Source organism: Labrus bergylta, chromosome 7 (genome assembly GCF_963930695.1).
Source record: "Labrus bergylta chromosome 7, fLabBer1.1, whole genome shotgun sequence".
Lineage (NCBI taxonomy): Eukaryota > Metazoa > Chordata > Actinopteri > Labriformes > Labridae > Labrus > Labrus bergylta.
This window is the reverse complement of record NC_089201.1, coordinates 27,000,641-27,023,735: the sequence shown is the minus strand read 5'-3', so window position 1 is coordinate 27,023,735 and position 23,095 is coordinate 27,000,641. Positions and strand designations below refer to the sequence as shown.

The 23,095-nt window shown below is 40.3% G+C and overlaps 2 protein-coding genes across 5 annotated transcripts in view; one reads left to right on the top strand and one right to left on the bottom strand.

Moving 5' to 3' along the window:
* The first annotated feature begins 1,264 nt into the window (after positions 1–1,264).
* On the top strand, positions 1,265–13,174 carry blm (BLM RecQ like helicase). 2 transcript variants are annotated; one of them, XM_065957231.1, is made up of 22 exons: positions 1,265–1,611; positions 4,407–4,467; positions 4,555–5,149; positions 5,255–5,390; positions 6,791–6,894; positions 6,988–7,102; positions 7,197–7,840; positions 8,366–8,542; positions 8,649–8,767; positions 8,856–8,969; positions 9,096–9,194; positions 9,283–9,431; positions 9,525–9,631; positions 9,965–10,125; positions 10,239–10,434; positions 10,551–10,741; positions 10,824–10,968; positions 11,054–11,253; positions 11,922–12,117; positions 12,227–12,349; positions 12,433–12,640; positions 12,755–13,174. In XM_065957231.1, exons 1-22 carry the CDS (start codon positions 1,517–1,519, stop codon positions 12,948–12,950), a joined length of 4,131 nt encoding a protein of 1,376 aa, XP_065813303.1. In that variant the 5' UTR covers positions 1,265–1,516; the 3' UTR covers positions 12,951–13,174. The 2 variants fall into 2 exon arrangements, with proteins under 2 accessions (XP_065813303.1, XP_020486917.3); XM_020631261.3 differs by having other exon boundaries at positions 4,407–5,149.
* Positions 13,175–13,252: 78 nt separating this feature from the next.
* The window catches only part of LOC109982231 (FERM domain-containing protein 5), a 58,792-nt gene continuing 48,949 nt past the window's right edge, over positions 13,253–23,095 (bottom strand). For 2 of the 3 annotated variants that reach the window (XM_065957232.1, XM_020631365.3), the window contains exons 11-14: positions 22,739–22,813; positions 21,780–21,848; positions 21,474–21,580; positions 13,253–18,509 (exon numbers count right to left, since the gene is read on the bottom strand). In XM_065957232.1, coding sequence (XP_065813304.1) covers positions 17,935–18,509; positions 21,474–21,580; positions 21,780–21,848; positions 22,739–22,813 — 826 coding nt within the window. In that variant the 3' untranslated portion in view covers positions 13,253–17,934. The remainder of the gene's footprint in view (positions 18,510–21,473; positions 21,581–21,779; positions 21,849–22,738; positions 22,814–23,095) is intronic. The other variant, XM_065957233.1, reaches the window with a different exon arrangement.

Here is a 23,095-nt window from a genome sequence, read left to right as displayed (position 1 = left end):
TTAGGACCACTGAAAAAAAAAAAGTTTGGTTCTGACTTTCTTTTTTTAGTTCTGACTTTAATCTCAGAATTCTGAGATTAAAGTCAGAATCCTAAAAAAAAAAAAAAGTGAGACATCGTTTTAACCAGTTGATTCTGAAAGTATTAATAGTGTCTGCAAAATGTAGGACTTCTAGGCCACCTTCTGCTTTACTGTTAGAAAGTATACTGCTTTATGTGGTTTGTTCTTCCATATAAAATCTAGAAAAGTCCTGACTGAAATGGAGCATAGCATTAGCTCAGGCAGGCCACGGAGTCACGCTCTAGCCGGCCTACTTTTGCTGCTCCCTCTGCAAACTGCATTTGCAAGCCGTCGGTAAACACTCTTCTACTTACTCTGCTGCTCGTCATGTCGCTAGTGGTGGCTGATGGCTTTGTTGAAGCTTTAACCATATGAAATACTATAATTTCAGATTCATCAGCATTAGTAGTACTGTAAAAGAAACACTGGCGGTAACATTTCATTAAGTAATCTATTTCCTGATGGTAGTGCTGAGTGTCTTCACGTCGACTGTAGACAAATACAGTAAACAGTTGAACGTGTTATTATTGCATCACCAGAAATATGAAAGGCATTGAGAAAACCTAAAGGAGGAGCTGAGGAAATGTGGGGTTGAATAGACTGTACACATAGATTATGAACTAGTCTTTAAGATTAAGATTAAGATTTACTTTATTGATCCCGGCAAGGGGAAATTTCTGTTTTTACAGACTGAAATATACACACATGCACAAACAGGATCCTATGGACATGCACTAATGGAGAGATGTGAGAGTGACGGAGCTGCACACGGCGGGCGCTCCTGAGCTGATGGTGGGGAGGGGGTTTGGTGCCTTGCTCAAGGGCACCTCGGCAGTGCTCAAGAAGTGATCTGGCACCTTTTACCGGGACTTAAACCGGCAACCCTCCGGTTCCCAACCTAGGTCCCTACAGACTGACCTACTGCCACCCCACATTTAAAATGTAGACTAAGTCTTGAGGAAGAAAAATCTAAAGCTATTTTTAAATTATTTTTTAAAAACTTAGGAATATGTTTTAAATATATAAATTATCTTAAATAATTTATATATTTAACATTTAAAAGTAGGCCTACTCTGGCCCACACTCGAGCATATGAGGTTGCCACCCGCCAAAAACGAAGAAGAAGCCCGTTCACTTCCTAACACTACATTTCCCAGAATTCTCAGTCCTGCAACCTCGGCCAATGAGGAGTCAGTTTGTTGAACGGGCGCTAAATCTGTTGTTTGGGTATCCCTCATAGCCACATCCATGCTCGTGTCCCCGCTGAACACAACAGAGGTAATACGTCGTTAAGACGAGTACTAGTTTTGATGAACCTCGGTGTAAAACACACGACGAGACGGAGCAGGTGTCACACCTGGTGTCGAGAGCCATGCTGAGAACTGGTCACGACTTCGTCAACTGAGCTCTGGACTGCTAACCGGCTAACACTCGCTTTCTCCACTGTCTTACAACAATGACAAGTCTTCCACAAAATAACTTGAAAGAGCAGCTGGCAAGACACAGCAATGCTGCACAAAGCAAGCTGTCTCTCGCTAAACCAAAGGCGGGGTAAGTCTACCGTGAGCTGTTCATACAGCAGGGGAACAACCAGAGCTCAAAGCTAACAGTAAACCATTACTGTTAGCTTTGAGCTGTCAGAGCAGCTGCACACTCACCTGTGTTACCTGAGCTGCTGACACTAATCTGCCCTGCAAAGGCAAAAACACCTGAACTCAGCCAGAGTGTAGAACTAAGAAAAATGACTTTAAAGTCCTTTTGTTGTGCAGCCAAATGAGTTGCAGGCAGAATATTGGAAATGTGGCAATTCTTTTGTTATTAATGTTCATAAAAAAAATATTTGGCTCAAACATGACCCTTGACCCTTATTTGGGAGGTTAAGGTACTCTGCCTTTTGCATTGCCTGTACAATAATAACGGGATCATGCCAAGGCAAAGGGCATTAACTTCCATTTGATGCTGTATTTCACTTTGTTGCATTGTTAAAATAACACAACCAAACACTGTTTCTTTGCTACACTTTAGTCAAGCTGCTGTGTGTGTCAAAGAGTGCTTGATGACAGATATTAAAACAAAGACATAACACCTTAACTCCACTGCAGTGAAACAGTAACTTCACTTTGATCTGCAGTAAAACAACCGGCAGAAGACCTTAACTCAGTTTGAGTATTCCTGAATGCTGCAGTACAAAGACAAAGACCCTGATGAGTGAAGTTACTGCACTCTGCCTTGGTTTCTCCAGGGCTTCTGGAAGTTAAGGCAAATACAACCTACTATTTATTTTCTAAAAACAACAACACAATTGACTCAAGATATCTGTCCACATAATAAAGCAAATCTGTAATGTTCCAAAAATGAGAAAAACTAATTATTAAAAAAATTGAAGTTACTGCCTTTTGCCTTTGTTGGGCAGTACAAGTGTCTTTGCTCTTTTAGAAGGGGCCTCTTGCACCTTTAAATATCATTAACATGAACATGTTTAATCTCTCTTGAAGACAGTTTCTCTGGTCCCACAACCTGTATTGTTTTCCTCTGTGTGCCATTAGCTTTTATTTGTAAAAAATGCCGCATTATGATGTCCAAAATGGAGATGAATGCAGCCTTTAAGTGTCTCTGTGTTTTGCAGGTTATTCCACAACTACTGAGACTCTCAATATTTTCTAAGAGACAATGGAGACACTATCACTTCCATAGCATATCATCAGTGATTTTACACTGTTGCCTTACTTTACTAACTTGTCACCACAACTCTTTTTGCAGCCTGTGACTTCATATCAATCAATCAATCAAACTTTATTTATATCTCACCTTTCAGACAAATTTAATTGCAGTTCAAAGTGCTTTACAAGAGTGCAGAAACGTTATTGACGAAAAGTAGTTTATAAAATCATTGAGAGACCAATGCACACGAATAAGAATTAAAAATAAATAAAAATAAAAATAAAATACGACACATAAAAGCAACAAGATATTAAAAGAAATACATAAGAGGAAAATATTTAGAATTGTAGTAGGATAAAAAGACAATACAGTAATTTTAAGATTTGAATTGATATAAAACACTATATAAAAGCCAGACTGAATAAATGAGTTTTAAGACTGCGTTTAAAAATCTCGATATTCTGGCCTCCTCTCGGAGCGTAACAGCTGAAAGCAGCATCGCCGAAGGTCTTTGTCCTGCTCTGTGGAACGACTAAGAGAGAGGAACTGGAGGATCTGAGGGGCTGTACTGGTTCATAAACTAAAATCATATCTGATAGGTAGTCTGGTGCAAGGTCATGTAATGCTTTATAAACTAATAAAATAATTTTAAAATCAACATGAAAACTAACAGGCAGCCAGTGTAAAGATTTTAAAACAGGTGTGATGTGTGCTCTCCTTCTGGTCTTTGTCAGTACTCGTGCGGCAGAGTTTTGTAGTAGCTGAAGCCGATTTGTTGTGTTTTTTGGAAGACCAGAAAGGAGAGCGTTACAATAGTCCAGTCTGCTAGTAATAAAAGCGTGCGTTAGTCTCTCTGTGAAGAATCAGAAGATTTTGGCCCGAGGCCTTAATTAAGATTGGCACATTATCTTATTTTTCTTTGCCATGTTAACAAGGGCTGAACAATATTCCTAAAATAGAAAATGTTCAGTAACATGCATGTTGTTGTTTTTTTTTTTTTTTTAAATCTACAGCTTTTACTATTTTCCACATTTTTTTGTAAACTATGAAAAAAAAACGTATGCAAAGTTTTTGCAAACAAGCGGACTGTTGTTTAACCATTAATGACCTGACGTAAATGCAGAAAGCTTTTCCAAAAAAAAATGAACCACGTTACAGGCTTGATTCTGATAAAAAATAAATAAAGTAGAAGGAAGAAATCAAAATATTTGATTTCCTTTTATTAAAGGGTTTCTTTAGCGAGCCTTTTGATTCTGATCTACAAAGTCTTACTATTTTTTCAACTATATTCTAAAAAACAAAACCTGTGGCTCGCGAGCGATTCTAACACGACAATTTTGGCCCACAAGAAAAAAAGTTTGGACACCACTGGCTTATGCTTATAATCAGCAGCAAAGGGCTGGGGGAAGTTTGGGCTTAGTAATAGGGTCCTTGTATGGGAAGGCCCTTACAAAGATTAATAGCTAAGTGCTTGGAGGGCCCCATAAAATGCCTATATATGGGGCCCAGACTTTTTAAGACTTTTTAAGAATTATAGTTTGAAATTAAATTAAATTTAGGATAGCATAAAACAAAAAAGCACTATCCTGAAACTATTAATCTCAATTTGACTTGTGAAGAAGCTATATTATCGACTGTCAAATAAGGTTTTCATAATTTCACATTGCTTTTTTTTTTTTTTTTAGGGCTTTTTCTTTTAAAAAGAAGACCTCGTCAGGTACCACCAAAGTTGAAATCCCAACCAAGGTAATCAGCACTAATCCTCTGGCAAACAGGAATGTCAATGTCCCTAACAGTTTGGTGACTAAATCTACTTTGGCATTTCCTAACAAGCTTGACGGATCTCAAACATCCAAAATCAACAACTTCTTCTCTGCAAGCTCCAAAGCCAAGTCAGACTCCATCAACTCATCCGGACTCCGTGCACCTGCAAGCCAGGCTCCTTCAATAGTGTCCACTATTACTAAATCTAAAAACCAGTTAATTAGTGGCACACGAGGCAATACCTCATGTGGAGATGCATCTCTTGGATTTGGAATAGAGGACTGGGATGATTTTGATGACTTTGAAACTCCAAACAAAGCAAAACATGATTCATTCAGCCCAGGAACATCAGCAAAGAGCAATACTCCATTGCCATTTCTTAGTGAAGAAAAAAACAAATTCACAGTGGATCTGGACAGTTGTGCAGAGAAGAATGGCCTTTCCAGAAGGGAAAAGTCTGGTTTGGAAACGGATGACCTTAAGCACAGTGTCGACAAAGCTTCACTTTCACCAGGACCTACTTTGAATAAGGACCCAGATGAGTTTGAACCTGAGGATTCTCCCATTAAAATGACCCGGAGACATCTTCCTGCTCCTCTCACGTCTGTCTTCAGTGATAGTGAAGAGGACAGTGATGCTGTGACAGAGCCTTCTAAAGTTACAGGTAACATGCTGTCTGTTTTACTGCTTACCTTCTTTGTATGTGTAGAGGAGACGAGGGTATGCAAGCATTGAGTTACTCATGCAGAATGCTTCTTTTGCCTTACAGACGAGAAGAAAAACTTGATTGACCCGATGGTAATAGAGCTTATTGACAACTCGGAATCAGAAGATGAACTTGATTACATTCCCCCATCTCCGATCCCGGATGACAATTGTTTCTCTTCTTTCCCACCTGAGACAAGGTCAGTTTTTAATGATTAAGTGTTGAACTGATATATGTGTCACGATGTAATACGCATCACAATGCTCTGCTATTTCTTACATAATTGACTGAAAACTTAAAAGATTCAGAACTTACTTTCCAATCTATTATAACATATGGTTATCACAACACCATTACTTTAAAATGCACTACAATTCAATTGTTTCAATGCAGAGGCAACAAAAATATATTTAAACAGAAGAAAACCAGGTGCTCTAACTGAAGGCTGCTAAACTCCAGGTAAAGCCAGATTCTCTTGAAGATGTCTTCATTTAATTTGTGCATTTATCGCATAAACATTAACAATCAGGAAGTACAGGATCTTCCTCAGGGCTCGGAAGTGTCAAGACAGAATGGAAGGGGAGATCCACTCATACCACCAAGTGGCCTGCATGATGAATTACAGCAGCATATATTTCCATAAATTGTCAGTTTCAATTTAAGAAATAAATTAAAGGAAAAGTTACATAAACGCAAATGTAAACCATGTTAACTAGACAAAAATGTTTATTTATTTCTACATGCATATAAACATACATTTAAAAAACTTATAAACATGCATGTAAATGTAAAATCATACATACATATACAGTGTTTCCCCGACCATTATATTAGGGGGGTGGCCCGCCCCCCCAATGGGCGGATTCCTTGGTGTTCATGGGTTACCTTAAACCTTGTCGGCGTGTCGGCGTGTCGGCGTGTCGCCCCCCCATGCTGTAAACCTAGGGGAAACACTGATATAAACATACATGCATATCTGAACACACTCGCATACACATATTATCATTAACCACCTCTACGAATAATCACATGTAACAACATTTTTTGACAGCATAATAAGTTATCTAACAAATCAAGGGGGCAAGATATAATGGGAGAAATATTCTAAAATCTATACCCTCATTTAGGCCTGGGAGAATCATCGCATCAAATTGTGTTTAATGTTATAATTTAATTATTTAATGTCATAGAGGTGGCCCATAACTCGAAAGCTATTTATTCAAAATTAGAAAACATCGAACTGTGTACAAGTTTGCTGTCACTTTTCCCATGTGTGGATCTAGGAGTCAGCACTGCGTCTGTCTCTCTCCCTCTCTCTCTTTGATATGGTTTCAGGTATTATCTGTGTCTGTCACTGCACAACTTGTTATAGTTACACGTTTCTCTGAGCTCAGATTAACCCAAGGCGCTTAAGAATGAAGAATTGTATTTTTGGATAGTACAGGGTTTATAACGGGCACATTGTTGTTTTCCAATGCTAATACCATATGCATTAATTAAATCTTTTCAACAAGTACGACGGTAGGTGTATATGGTTTTAGGTCTGGATATTAGAACGACTTTACTTTTAATGTCATGTATCTTTTTCTTTTCTAACAGGTCTAAATCAGCTGATGTGCAAAGCAGAGACAGTCTTGTGCACTTGAAAAGACCCTTGACAATCCTTAATAAACCCACTGATCAACAATCAAAAGACAAAACAAGTCAGTGTTATTCCTTTTTTTTTTTAGATGTGTCCATTTTGTGCCTGTTTCCCATTTTTGTATAAAGTTGTTGTCTCATTCTTTTGAACACAGATGATCAACTCTTCAGTATCATGGAGTCCATCTGTGCTTTGGTTGATTCAATCCCTGAACATGAACTTATAGGTCTCGCTTGTGGAAGTGAGCTTCTGTTGAAACGGGCTCAAAGGTTTGTACAGTTGAGTTGGAAACCGCTTTGATAATAATCTTGATATTTGATGATCCCCTCAGTATTGTTGCAATAATCCGCCTTTGTCTCACAGGAAGAGGATTCTTGCAATTGGCGGGGACAGTTTTTTAAGGATGCAGCAGCCGGACAGCACTGTGATTTCTGAACCCAACTTTAAAGACAAATATTTTAGACTTGAAACTTGTAATGCTATGTCCTCCAGCAGTTTTGCACCTGTGGATTCCAAGAAGCCTCCTCAGATCAGGAGGTCTTCATTAATGTCTGTGGACTACGACTCTGATAATTCTGTCAGTATTATCGGTGTAAAACCTGTAAAGAGTGCTGACAGCAGGGTAATGTATGTCGACAATGAGAGTATCTGTGACTCTCCGTCAACCCACAGCTTCACAAAGCCGTATTTTAATCTCGCTGAGAAAACGGGAACAGATTTGGACGGTTCAGATCTCTTTTTCTCACCCAAGAAGCCAGACACTGTCATTCAGAGCAAGCGTAGTGCCCCAGCAACCATTACAGCAGCAGAAGACCTCGAGCCAGATGACTTTTACAATGATGACTTTGACATAGACGATTTTAATGACTCAGATATCCCTGAATATTTTGAAAAACACGAAACCTTGACCTCAACCATAAAAGAGGGGGGACCAAGCAAGTCTTCCTTTGAGAGTAAATCTACAACACCTAAATCTGCACCCAAGCCTTCAAAGATGTGCTCCCCGGGTGAGTAAGCAGTGTGTGGAAAAATCTGGCTTGCCTAGTCTAAACTGATGGCAAATTACAATATTGTGTGTTAATTATTGTTGTACTAAGTTAAGCTTAGAAAGCGGTCACATTTGGTGAAAAGTGTGTGTGTGAAGTACTACTGTGTCTCTTTGTTAGACACTATTTTTTTCCAGTGATGCACTGCAGATGTAAATTAGCTTTAAGCTAACTCTCATATAATACATCAAAGGACCACACTTGTGTTTTATATCGTAAATGTACATTGTATGGTTTATTGAGTTGAGTAAGCTAATTCAAAAGGTGAACGTATCATTTTTTACTCTCTGTGGGTGACAGATTTATCTCAAAAACTGAGCAAATAATAATTGCTGGTTACAGTTTAATAATGATTCCCTCTGAAACAAGAAGAACTTCTTTGTAGGCTTTGATTAGCGTTCAGATATCAAAACACATCCTGGCTGTGAGAAGTTGATATGCTTCTTCTTGTTGCTGACTGGGTTTTAATTAATTTTTTTGTTGCAGAGCCAACCTACAGAAATCCGGCTCACGATCGCTTCAGAGGTTTTAACTTCCCCTACTCACAAGAAATGATGAAGATCTTTCACAAGCGTTTTGGTCTTCATCAATTCAGGTTCAATCAACTAGAAGCAATTAATGCATCACTTCAGGGAGAAGACACATTTGTGCTGATGCCCACAGGTGAGTAATGATGAAACGTTAAAAACATTATTTGATCCTAACCAGGTGACACTAGATCTCTGATTTTAAAAAAGTCTACATTTCCGTGTCACTGATGTGTTTTAAGGTGGTGGAAAGAGTCTGTGCTACCAGCTGCCTGCCTGCCTGTCACAGGGAGTCACTGTGGTCATCTCCCCACTCAAATCACTCATAGTAGACCAGGTCCAGAAACTCACAACACTGGATGTAAGTATGTTTGCTCCTGACTGTCCAAAGGATCAGTAAGATTGTATGTTAAGTGTATTTGTTATTTAATAATTGTTGCACATTTTAGATCCCAGCAATAAGTCTGTCTGGTGGTAAAAGTGACAGTGAAGCAAGCAGGATCTACTTGCAGCTCTCCAGGAAAGACCCAATCATTAAACTGCTCTATGTCACTCCTGAAAAGGTGAGACATGGACAAGTTATGCCCTAAATGAAGGAATACATGTGTTTTTTTTCTTGTTATCTTTTAAAACAAGTTACCACTAACTGTTTTGTACTCAATTTTGATTTCTCTTTTTCTCTCCTCAAGGTAAGTGCAAGTAACAAGCTGATCTCGGCCCTGCAGAATCTCTTCGAGCGAGGCCTACTAGCCCGGTTTGTCATCGATGAGGCCCATTGTGTCAGTCAGGTGTGTATCTCGGTGTGACACACAATCAACAGTATGCAATTGTTGTTTGTGCATCTGCTGTATGATCCTGTGACCTTGAATCTTCCAGTGGGGCCATGATTTCCGACCGGATTACAAGAGGTTGCACGAACTGCGTCAGAAGTTCCCCAGCGTGCCCATGATGGCTCTGACAGCCACCGCCACCCCTCGAGTGCAGAAAGACATCCTCAACCAGCTGAACATGACCCGACCGCAGGTGTACGTGCTCCGTCTCAGCCTCCGTCTCCCGATTTCTAAACGATGTCTGATGTGTTGTTAAATTCAAAATTGCAACCTCTGATATGCTTTCAGGTTCACCATGAGTTTCAACAGAACAAACCTGAAGTACTCCGTGCTGCCCAAGAAACCAAAGAAGGTTGACGAGGACTGCATCGCTTGGATCAAGAAACACTATCCACGTAAATAATCCAGAACTACTTTTTCTGATCCCAGTTCTTTTCAGTACTGTGCTGTAGCTGCACTGTTGAAATTCAACTCAGAACGCATTCTGAGGTCTGTCATATGTTAATAATGTTAAAAGCACAGAAGTGTATCAGTCTGCATTAAACAGTCCAGTGAATTATTTCATCTTTATTCAGACACATCATGTCAGAATGATCTTGTGTGATGATTGTGTGGCTTGCTGTTTATAAAATATTATTATTATAAGGCTTATTATAAATGATTAAGGATGCTTATAAACCGCTTCTGGATGTCCTCGCTGAATGACGTGCATCTCTGCTTGTTTAAAGGCGACTCCGGCATTGTGTACTGCCTCTCCCGTAAGGACTGTGATGCTATGGCCGAGAGTCTGCAGCGAGCTCGGATATTAGCTTTGTCGTATCACGCAGGCCTGAGCGACGGTGACAGAGAGTACGTGCAGAGCAAGTGGATCAATCAGGACGGCTGCCAGGTGAGATCACTCAATCCCTGAAATGTCATGAAGATAATTTATGAAATATACCGGGTTAAAAGGAATTGGCTTTATTTTCACAGTTGTTGTTTTTTTTTTAAATCATCTCCCAGGTCATCTGCGCCACCATAGCGTTCGGCATGGGCATTGATAAGCCTGATGTGCGCTATGTGATCCATGCTAGTCTGCCTAAGTCAGTGGAGGGTTACTATCAGGAGTCTGGACGAGCTGGCAGAGATGGAGAGATCTCTCACTGTATTCTCTTCTACTCATACGCAGACGTCCATCGCATCAAGAGGATTATCAGCTGTATGTGGAAAAAATATGAAGCCTTATTGTTTATTTCTGTGATTTAAAAAAAAACAATTTCTCTGTCAATCCTCAAAAATATGCAATCATTTTAAAGCTCGTTATTTTCACCACAGTGGACAGAGAGGGTGACCGACACGCCAAGTCAACCCATTTTGACAACCTCCACAGCATGGTGCACTTCTGTGAGAACTTGATGGAGTGCAGAAGAATTCAGCTGCTCGCCTACTTTGGGGAGCTGAAATTTAACAAAAGCTTCTGTAAGGAGCACCCGGACGTCACGTGTGACAACTGCTGCAAACCCACCGTATGAACCTTTTTTAAAAAAATTTAAATAATGTCTTTCTTCATTAAAAACTGTTCAGAAGCAACAATCATTCTGTGTGCAGCAATACAAGCTGAGAAATGTGACCGAGGACGTGAAGAAGATTGCAAGGTTTGTCCAGGACAACTGTGAGAAAGTTGGATCGAGGTTCGGCAAGACGGCTCAGAAAAACCGACTGACCCTGAATATGTTGGTGGATATCTTCATAGGTAAATAACATGCATTTCTGCAGCTGTAAATCATGCAGACATCATGCAGTGATTGATAATGTTGGCAAATGTTTATTTCTGCCAGGATCTAAATCTGCTAAGGTACAGACTGGAATGTTTGGGATGGGAGGAGCTTACTCCAGGCATAACGCTGACCGTCTCTTCAAAAAACTGGTTCTGGACAAAATCCTGGAGGAGGATCTCTACATCACCAATGGTGGCCAAGCTGTTTCTTATATCTCTGCTGGACCAAAAGCCATGAATGCCATTTCTGGAAACATGCAGGTAACTAAATATTTTCTACCTAGCAGCAGTAGTGGAGTGTAATTAATTATATTTACATTAGAAGTTATACTTTTACCCTTAGACGATGTAGTCCACTTGATTGGTCTGGCAGCGTAGTTACTAGTAAAACACATTTGTCATGTTCCCTGTCAATTAAAAACTTAGTGTATTCAAATGCTTTGATAGGAAATGCTTCGATGAAAAGGAGCAGATGTTATTTAACGGTTTTAGATTTTTTCTTACTTTAAAAATAAAATAAAAACTATTTAAAACCCCTTGGATAATCTTGGAAAAGCATTGCAGCAGGGCTGAAAACGGAGAGCCTGTGAAGTCATTGTTTAGATTTTTGTTGAAACTCAAGATGGTTAAAATGACTGCTGGGTATTTCCCATAACCTCACAATAAGATATGTCACTATACTTTGATTTGGATAATGACCATGTCCTACACAGAATTCATTACAACAACTGCTCTTCATTGTTTAGAGAAGCATAGTTTAAAGAATCCTACAATTTAAAACACTAGAAGTTAATTAAAAGATTCAGTATACTTCACTTCTATGATTTTTAAAAGGTGTTATATAAATAAAGTTATTATTATTATTATAAATGTATTCAAATAGATCTAAATGAAAACAATAACACACTCTGGCACTTGTTTCCTCTCAGGTGGAGTTCTATGAGACAGAGAGTGCATCCAGCATCAGGAAACATAAAGCCTCTGTTGCCCAGAACATGTCACAGAGAGATGAGAAGGTTCAGGAGTGTCTGAAAGAGCTGACGGATCTGTGCAAGCAGCTGGGCAAAGCTTTTAGCATCCACTATTACAACATCTTCTCCACTGCGACTGTAAAAAAGATAGCCGGTAAGTCGTGACCCGAGTTTTTTCTTTCAAATGCCAGAACAACTCGCATGATACAACGAGCGGTTTCTGAATTATGAGTCTTTTTTTTTTTTTTTCCCCACATGAACAGAGAAGCTTTCTTCTGATCCTGAAGTCCTCCTAACTATTGACGGTGTGACAGAAGACAAACTTGAAAAGTATGGAGCTGAAGTCATTCAGGTCCTACAGAAATATGCGGAGTGGCAGCTGCCTGGTAGGAGACTTAACTTAAATTTGTATATTTAAGTTATTTAAGTTTCTGAATATAATGGTAGTTATATGACATTATCTGTGTAGCAGAGGAACAGGCGGACAATGGCGCAGACGGGTGGATAGACACAACACGGGGCCGCGCTGCTATAGATTATGATGATGACGACGACACAGAGTCCTCCAGCTACTTCCATAATAAGGCCCAACAGGGACAAAAGAGGAAGAAAGCCCCCTTCTTCAATTATTCAAAGAAGAAAAAATCATATGGCAACACGAGTACTAACTCTAAAGGGTATGTAGCAAGACACTTTATTTATTTTATGTGGAATCATGTTTAAACAAGTTTGGGAAGTCTAATGTCCTCCTTTCCTCTTTCTTCTGTCTTGCTGGGTTGTTTTGGATTCAGTCGTGGCTACAGCAGCAATAAATCCTGGTCATCATCCAGCACCAGAGGTGGATCAAAAGCTGCAGGCCGGGGCTCCAGGAGCTCAGTGGGAGAGGCATCAGCATCAACAGGCAGGAGGCCGGGCTTCCTGTCTCTCCCGACCCCTCAGTCCAACCAGAGACCTTTCTTGAAACCAAGCTTCTCACACTTGGGCTAGAAACAACCTCTGAGTAATGACTTCTAAAGATAGAAAACTACTTTTAAACTATAATTTCACACCTTTTAATTGTAAGTATTTAGATTTTACATCCCAGCTGTTTATTGGTACTGTTCAATATGTAAATTAATGTTCTGTACAGTGAGTGTATTTTGTATTTGTCAAAACTGTTGTAATATGATTTTGTACACACTTTTTTTTGTATTAAAGACAAATGATATTTACTTGCTGGTCTACATTTTATTTATTTTTTTGCTGTATCGCTCAGTTTGTGCTGTACGACAAAGCCACTGGGAGTCGCATCACGTTTGTATTCAATGTTTATTTCAAGTTTGAATAGTATCATTTAATGGCACCAGTTACAAGGGACTACTGGAGAGAAACAATATTTTATACTGACTTGTACAGAAGGTTTCCTACAGTACAAACATCGGGTTCGGAATGGATCAGACTCAACAAGGACTGGATTTGGCACATGGATTAATATATATATTCAAATACTTGTATATATAACGTAATGAAACAGCAGTCTTCCATCCTAGGAGAGAACTATGAGGACAAGATAACACACCACCAGTCGTGGATATGCTAATACACTTATTGATGTGTATGAACGGTCGTGTGAGGGTCTGTACTGGGAGCTAGCGGGGGGGGGGGGGGGGGGGGGGGGGGGGGGCAGAAAACAGTTAAAGATATTTTCAGTAATGCATTTTTTTTTCCATCTACAAACCCCTCAGTTCTTTATGCATCACCCACATTAATGTGAAAGGCGAGTTAGCCAGTGATTACATTTAAGTAACCCATTTTGTATACATATCAGATTTCAATCATGAACATGTGTTGGTTGTTCTTTTAATCACAGATGTCAACAAAATCCCTTAAAAGGAGGTTTTTTTTTTAGGGCAGCCCATTTCATATATCTTTAGGTGTTTGAACCTTTTATTAGAATATCTGATGATTGCAAACAAATGGAGAAGACAAACACCCCCACCTTGCAGTACATTTCAGTCCAAATCAAAAATCCCATCTCAGAAATGACTTTTATCATCTAAATGGTGCCGCATCAGTAAAAAAAAAAAAAAAACAAGTTTCCCTTGTGTTGAATTTGCCGCTTAGTAGTTGTACTGAGGTATACAATATCTATCTGTCTGTCGACCCTTTGTGCAAACTTAGGTTTTAACCCAAGAATCATCTTTGTACCTTCATGGTCTTACCATCTCTGCTGCTGCTTTTCAGGGACTGCAAAGCTGTCTAGCTAAACCCTGGATGACATGCTCAATCAGAATGTATACATACTGTACCCATCTACTACGAGGTAAAAGAGCTGTAACGATGTAAACATGGCACAACAACTGAAAAGTACAAAATAAAGTCAGGTTTGTGACAGAAAACATGCCTGCAAAGACTAATTAAGACAAACTGTTGGCTGCCCGATGTACATTACAGTTTTCTGGCACTCAAACACTATCCCCCCCCTCCCCCCCTTTCACTTGGCCAAGGAGAGAAAAGGATGGTGCAGTCTGTAAAGTTGTTGGGGATGTTCTGTCTTTTTATCCATTCCTTTATTTTTGCCACTTTGGTAGACTGCAGCTGTAGGATCCAGTCATTGGAAGCAATCCGTCTCTTAAACAATGAAACAGCAGAAAAAAAAAACATCCACACAAAGAGGTCTCTGAGGGAAATCTTTAAAAAAAAAAAAAAAAAAAAAACATTAACAATAAATGCAATGATACCTAAGTGTCTCAGTGGTCACATCGTCATTCAAGTCAGTACATTGACAATTTATTAAGAGGTTTTTTCGAGAGACTGACATGTTTGACTTCCTTGTTGGATTTTTTTAAAACAAGTTAGTAAATCACATCATTTTGCTCTGCTTTGCAACTGATTATTGCTTACTGAATAATGCTGCCTTTTTTTTCTTCCTGTTGCATGTTCAGAGAGACCACTGAAGCTACATAATGCTGATAAATGTATGAGAAAAGCCTTTGCAGACCTTTAAAAGGATGCCCTGCTCAAATTCAGTCTGACTGTATCAGTAAATAAGTAAAACATGTAACGTATGATTGTACAGAAAAAAAAAAAAAGTCTGCCCACCAGCCCTGCTCCAGTTTGGATAAATGTGCCTTCTCTTTGCAGCTGCGATTACGTAGTTGAATCAAAGTTGAATTTTCGCCCCCCCACAGATTTAGAATAAGCTCCAACAGCACATGTATGAAGGGTTTCTTGCCAACATAGTTCTATAATTTGATATACCCTCAAGCCTAATGCTGCTTCCTTAACTGTGGTTTGTAAGGGATAATGAGCTACAGAAGTGGATCCAGCCACAACACACTATTAGTGCATGCTACTCTGTGGTCAGGACTATGACTTAGCCAAGAACCAACACGCTCAGATTGCACGGGAGCAAAAAAAAGAAAGTAGCACCATTGGGCTTTAGAGCAGCTGCAGGTGCTGGTTTTCAGAGTGTGGCGTTTAAATTAGCAGGCCAAATACGAGCAACCTGTACAGCCATTATAGAAATGGGTCACCAAGTGCCTGCCATTCCTTATTTGTATTTTAAAATCTCACTGTTAAAGCAGCAGACCTTTGAACTTCAACTGAAGGCCTCTGATATCCTTCAGTCTTTTCTTCTCTCTCTCATTTCCCTTGAAGTCTTTTTTCTACTTTTAAAAGTTGAAAAAAATGGACTGCTCACTGTCTGACTCTCTACCACTTACACTTTGAAACATGTTTTCATTCCTACATTCAGGCACACTAACACTTGCACCTGCACTTGGTACAGGAGAAAGACACGCAAAACACAAACAAAAAGAGATTTTACCCAGCACCCAGTCCAGCACCCATGATAGTTATTGCTCCCTGGAGCCGTGAGACTGACGAGCCTAGAGCCTGACTGACAAATGTCACACCCAACTATTAAATTATCATAGACACACTGGCATCTGCTTTTATTTGGATGATTTAAAAACTAATAGAAACAGTAAATGAAAATAATTTTGAAAAATTGCATGAGGCTTAGAAAAAGTCATGAAATACTTTTAGTTTCTTGAAACAGGCCTGGATGTAAATATCTTCCAAAAAAATAAATTATTTCCAGGCCCATTAAATCATTTTTGATCAGGACAGCAGACAACATCTCATTTCCTTATCGACTCATCTGCAGAATAATTTCTAGAGAAGTCCAGTAATATTTACAGCTTTACAGATATTTTATAACCCTAACATTGCAGGACTAGATTTTTTTTTTCCACTTAAAATATGTTGAACAATTGTTTGTCAAGGTAACTGCAAATTGAATGTATTCACACATTTTTGTAGCTGTATATTAGTTGCATATGTTTTGGAATACATTTCATTGTGAAGACTGTCCGCCAAGCAGCAGGACAATCCAGATCCAGTAACTGGTAGGCCCATAGTCCCCTCTGCAGGCTCTCAAGTTAAAAAAAGGTATAGCTATCTGAATGTTGACAATGTGTTTGTGGATATTTTGGTATTTGTGATGGTTGATGAAATCCCCGTGTTTGATATGATCATTAAAACCGAGTACATACTGTACTAAAGATGTATTCACTGCTGGTGGTGCAATGACAGGTGTGGTCAGTGTTGAGTGGATCTGGATAAAAACCCTGTTTTTCAGTCCCCCCCCCTCCCCCTCCCCCTCCACATTTCCATAAATGCTTCTGACCTCACTTGAAACACAGCACTAAAAAAGGTATAATTTAATCTTCAATAACAAAATAACATTTCAGTTCTGTTAAAATATACATGAAAAACCTGTCAATATATATTAGGAAACAAACTAATTTGTACAAAAAGTACATCATCATTCTTAATCTAATTCTATGATACATGAACAGAAGAACGAGGTTGATATGAAACCAAAACAAATCATACACTCTTCATATAGAACTTGTTGAAACTCTGTGAATTTCAACCTCATGAAAAATGCAAATCATATGAATTGGAGAAAAAAGAGAACTGAACAAATGAGCACATTCAAAAGTAATTATTGAAACCGTAAGAGCGTTGCTCCTCTACCTAGACTACCTTCTATTGGTGTCAGTGTATTGTTGTTCGTCAGGAATATGTCTCTGACACCGCTGGGCCACATATCACTGTCAGTACTGATTTTTATTTTCTGTAAGCTTATAAAATGTAAGAAAAGACAACTTAAATCCTCATCTGTTTACTTACAATCTACAAAATTCTATATTGCCAACATTTCTCAAGAAAGGCATTTGATAATCCCCCTGTCTGTTTCCTTATCATGAACCTTCACTCTTATTGCCTTCAGATAGTTCTGCTTTCCCTCATTAGCTGAATCTGCTGTCTCTCTTGTTTTGATAGGGATGAATCCTATCCAAAGATATCACTCTGCTTCACCTCACATGTACATTACAGCAGTCGGCCTATCGTTTCCAACTTAACAAACTTCCATCTTAACTTCAAGAACACTCCTCAATTACTCTCTATCTTCTCTTCTCCTCTCGTATGCAAATATATGTTTCAAATAAATAATAAACAATTGCAACATCTGTTGCAAATAAAAATCTTCCATTCCTGTAAAAGGAACTTTTCAAAAATTCTTCAATTCTTTGATTTCAGTTCTTTTTTTTTTTTTTCTTTTTTTTTTTACTTTGTGTTATTTGAAAAAATAAAATACCTGAAATGACTTGAAATAAAAGAAAAGCAAAAAACACCTCGTGGCATTGTTAAAAAAAAAAAAAAAAACGCAAGCAAAAAGTGGAGGTGGTTGGTTTGGGTGGGAGGGTTAACTCAAAGTGGAGGAGGAGGAGGAGGAGGAGGAGGAGGAGAGAGAGCCTGGCCCGGTTTGTTACCAAGAGTGGTCCGAGCTGTTTGTCTGCAGGAGGATGATGGGAGAAGCAGGGTTCATGGGTTTGCCGAAGCTGCCCTCCATCACTCCGGAGTCCTAACCGTCTTTCCAGACCCAACGAACGGGCTTACGAACTTTACGACCTCACTCTCACTTGTTAATGAGCAACCCGCCCACCCAGCGGAGCTTGCAGGCAAACCACCGCCTGAGGGGACAAAAGTATTCATAATGGAACTGCTCAAACTCGGGTGTCTGGCGGATATCACGTAAAAATGCAATGTCAAGGTCTGACTCTGTGAGGATGATGAGGAGGAGGAGCAAGACAAAGAGGAGTCCAATGGTCACAAGCAGCAAACGGAGGACACTTAAGACAAATTTATTCACCTGTTCCACCTCGCTGAGGGACAAGTCCCCCCCTGCACCCTCCTGTGCACCACCAAAATCACCCACTTCCCCACGCATGGGGGTGCCCGCCTCCGACTCCTTCTCCTCCTCGATGCTGCAGGGCGCCCCGTTAATCTGCCGAGAGACAGCCTGCTCCATGCTGTGGTCGGCCACGGGCGTGGGCAGGACACTGTCGGAGGGGCTGTAGGCCTCGTCTGAGATCACCGCCGTGCGCTCGCTGCCAACTGTGGCCTGGCTCCGGGAGCGTGGCATGAACGATTCCCCGTGGGACACTGAACGCACCGGTGTGGAGTGGGCACTGTCACGCAATGACTCCAGACCTGGTGGAGTGGGTGAGGGAGGAAAAAAAAGGGAAACAGAGAAGAAGGAAAGAATATCACACACATGATAAAAGAAAAGCTGACACTCTAAACCGCAGAATTTGACTTCCATTTGTCAAAGAGGTCTTATAGAGAAGACAGACATGTCGACTCCAACTGGAGAGCAGAAATCTCATCATGTTTCCCCAGAGTGAAGCACACAGACGGGAGCGTTGTCATTGTACAGCTGGGCAGACATGACGTCAAATAATCATCTGTAACTGAACAAAACTTCTTGTTCCACTAAAGGTGTAAAGCTAATTCAACAGCAAAAATACAATTTAATTTACAAAATAAATCAAGCTGGGATTCTAAACAGAACCTCATCGCTTCAAAAAACTTAAAATCCCAACCACAAGGCTTATTCTTCAATTCTGTCTAAAAACTGTCTACTATTCTTAGCAGCTTCGGGCCAAAACTCTAAGTGTCATACTCTTATCATCCTTTTTTATTTAAGCTTATTTGATCCTGCCAAGATTCATCAGACCATGAGTGTAAAAAGGAACACAATCTTTATTTCCTCTTGGATCAAACCTTTCATTACAGTAAAAAGAAACATGTCATATGTACCTTAGTAAAGGAAAAGTCCTTCTGATACGTATATGTTTATGGATTAAAACTAATACCTAGTCTGTTTTAAAGCTTCTCTCAGCATTATGAACAACTAAAACACAAATCAGTTGTCTCCATTGGATTGATGTCAAAACAAGAGGAGCCATTAAACAGTCAGGTCAATGACTTGCAACATCGCCCACAATGGTCTTAGGCAGCAGTCTGTACATAAACAGAGAACAGTAACTACCTTAGTGGAAACATCTTGATCAATTCTGAAATGTACACAACCAAAAATATTCAACTATGCAAAAGCTTCAAGGTAAGGTGAGTATAGGCTACTGTAACTGAACAACTGTACTGTACAGTATGTGAGCCTCTCACTACTTTGTACATGTCAGAGGAGATGAGCTGTGGTTGAGCCCTCTGCTGACGATATCACATTCTCAGGAGGATCAAAGTAGCAACATTACTCCTTCACTAAACAGAGAGGAGGATTAAACTTCAGCTTTTGATGAGGAAGCAAATCACGAACAGGACTTTAGTCAAACATGCAGGGAAAGTGGGATGGATTAAGTCCACTGTCTAAGCCTCTGGCGTCATCAGACTCCTGGCAGGGATATAAAACGAAGCAAAGAGGCTGGATGAGTGTCAGCCGCCATCTTTTCTTACTGTTGATCTGCCTCCGATTATTTTACCTCAGGTAAACAGCAGTGAGGGAGCAAGCAGGAAGGCATTGTTTCAATTTGTATTTAAATTATAGTTTTCAATCCATTTATTTCCTTGTACTTATATCTGTTTATTTTCTTCCTGTTTTGTTGTTGTTTTTTTTTTCTTTTTTGATGCTGAATTTTAGTTTAATGAAAAAACAGTCTGATTAAAAAAGTGTCTAATTAACATGAGTGTTTTCTTTTACAAAACGCTAAAACACTAGAACAAGACCATATATTTCAACAGCTGTCTTATCACAGTGTTCTTGCTGAAACCATAAATAGCTGCTGATATTTAAAGAGTCCTCAATTCTAAATCAACAAAAGCACAAAGAAGTCAAAATCAAAATGCCTCTCTGTCTGCCAACAGACACAAAAGACCACCTCCGCCTGCCAAGCCCGATGTGACTGATCTAAAATAGAGAGCGCCGTTGGCACCTTCTTGTAAAGCTCAACCCTGGCTTCCTCGGTGACTTTACCTGGAGGGTTGCTGGGCTGAAGGCAAGGCAGCGGAGTGCCAGGAAGAGGAGAGGCGCTGGCGGACTCCTGCTGCCCTGTCAGGGCCGGATAGAGGGGCAAGACACCCAGGGCCTTGCCCAGCATACGAGGCCCTAGGCTCAGCACGCGAACCTTCACATCCCGGTAGCAGTGGTTGATCATACGCAGGTGGACATTCACCCTGGTGGTGATACGGATCAGACACTTCACCATGGCTGCAGCATGCACGCGTGTATCCCGTTATTATGGTCCCTGTCCCGGAGTCCAGGCCACAGTCTCACAGAGTGTGTAAGGCCGACAAGTTCTGCCTTAGTTGCAGATCGCAGGGGAAGATTGTGTGAGGTAACACCATGGTGTTCTGCAGCAGTGCTACGATTGCATGGATTGGCCTGGCCTTGTTTGGCCCCACCCAGGCCAGTGACATACATGGAGCAGAAGACCCAGGCTATTTTCAGCAGAGGTATTAATACCACTGTAAGAGACCCAGTCAGCACACACTGGGGGTGGGAAGCTGTTATGGTTCTTTAGAACTCAAAGCAAAAGACCCTTGAAGTGCAACTGCCTCTTAACTTCATTTATCGCAGAGTACAAAGAGTCACAGTTTGTGTTTGAAGGGCAGGACCAGAGGGTCTCACTGCTGCCATGCAGGGCGCTACACCTGCTGCGTCTGTCTCAGTAAGAAAGGAAGTGAGGCCACCTGTTCTGGGCCAAGAGCCTGCAGGTGGGCTGAATAAGTGACTTTAGCTGCCACTGTGTTGGAACAACTCATACATTTTGCTCTTATACTTACCCAGCCCTACAACCAAGCATTGAAGTGAAGTAGGCTGACTGACGCACACACCTGCAGCATGCCCAGCCAGCCCTGAAATCATGAACTGGGCCAAATGGCTCTAGTTACAGCGTGTGTGTGTGTGTGTGTGTGTGTGTGTGTGTGTGTGTGTGTTAGTGTATGCAAAAGACCCAGTAGAGACCCAGCATAGCTCTCAGGTATTTTTTTGTGATTCTGCTAACCATCTTTTTGTGTAATAACACATTACCCATTAATAAAAGCTGGAGAACTCTAAAGAAAACAAAATGTTTAGTAACAAGACAAATTTGCTTCTGTAACCAGTGAGGGATTTGTTGCTTTCTCCGGCCTGGTCAAGCGCGGCGGTGCAGTCCTTACCTTCCATGATGGATATGTGCACCGCTCTCCGACGCGTGCGAGGTACACTGGTGAGGCGGGGCCCGTGGGTGATGGATGGACAACTTCTGCTAGGCACAAGGCCAGACCTGCAGAGACAAAAGATAAAGTACAAAAGCACAAACCATCACTGCACAGACGAACGGCTGCGAGTGGAGCTAACTAGTTAACTCGTACTGTAGCCAAAACACTTCTACTAAAGTAGCTTGGTCCCGAAGAAAATGGATGAGAATTAAAGAAAAAAAGTGATTGGGAACATGCTGAGCTCTCCTGAGTGTACAACTCTACCTGTGTATTTCTGGAGGTTCGCGTTTGATTTTGGAACTCTGCTCCATCACCTCTTTTGCCACTCGTCCACTGTTATAAAGCACAGAGACGATGCTCATGATGAGTTTCGCATACACACATAGAAACAAACACACACACGCACACACACACACACACACACACACACACACACACACACACACACACACATACCCAGGCAGTGTCATCCAATGCCATGAAATCCATCAGTGCAGTGGATAAGTGCAGTAAATGAGCATTGTGATTGAGTTAACCTGGTGAATCCAGCTTTATGTAACTGAATTACAACCAGTCAGACAAATGCACACACTGACTTGAATGCAAAAAATATCAAAACAATGATCATGGTTTTCCCTCCAACATCATCTAAATTAATCTGTACTTTCTCTTTTACTTCCAGTGCTCTTTAGCTATCTACAAGGTTTCCCTTTTCACTGTTAAGGTGTTGAGATGTACACATCCTCTCCAACTAGAAACATTTCATTCATGTAAAATAGTCCCAGTTAAAGATTCTAGTGCGGTATTTATGTATGGTAAAAATAAAGTAAAAAAACATTTAGAATAAAATTATTTTCACCAGGGTCAGAAATCTCAATAATGGATGTCTCAGTATTAATAAGCTTATTACAGAAAGTCATATAAAGTAATATATTTGATACATAAGTTGGTTGGGCTTCAGCTCATAAAAGATAATGTGATAATAAGTGAGAATACTGGATGTTATAAGTCCCCTTTATTTCCCCCCCTCTGTGTCCTCTATCTTGTGAGTTGTCCTTGTTGTCATCTGGGTGAAAACAGGCTGATGTTACGGCACAGAAGGCCAAGTGGTCATGTACTCTGGGAGAATCTCTCTACACTTCCACCTGGGGGGGGGGGGGGGGGTTCTCTGCACTGTCCTTCACTCCCTGTCATCAGTCATAATGTTTCAGTGGGTACTCTACCTGTATCGGAAACGGCTGCCCTTGAAGAACAGGTTGCTGCTGGACACAGTGCGAACCTGACTTGACTTCTCAAGTCTGATGAGAAGAAGGAAAGAAAAGAAAAAGTTAAAACTGCACTGCACCTAAAGCAGAACATGCTCACAATACAAAGCATTCAAATATTCAATATTTGCTTTCTGAATCCTATGAGACTGCAGGATCAAATACCATTCTACTGAATTATGCATGTCTTCTCCTTGCTCTATAGGCGCTGCACGGCCCCATACAGTATTCAGTATATTTATATTGTCATAGTAAGTGAGATATTAATGTTTAATGTTCCATTTTACTTTCAAGGAATATATGCGCTTCTCAGGA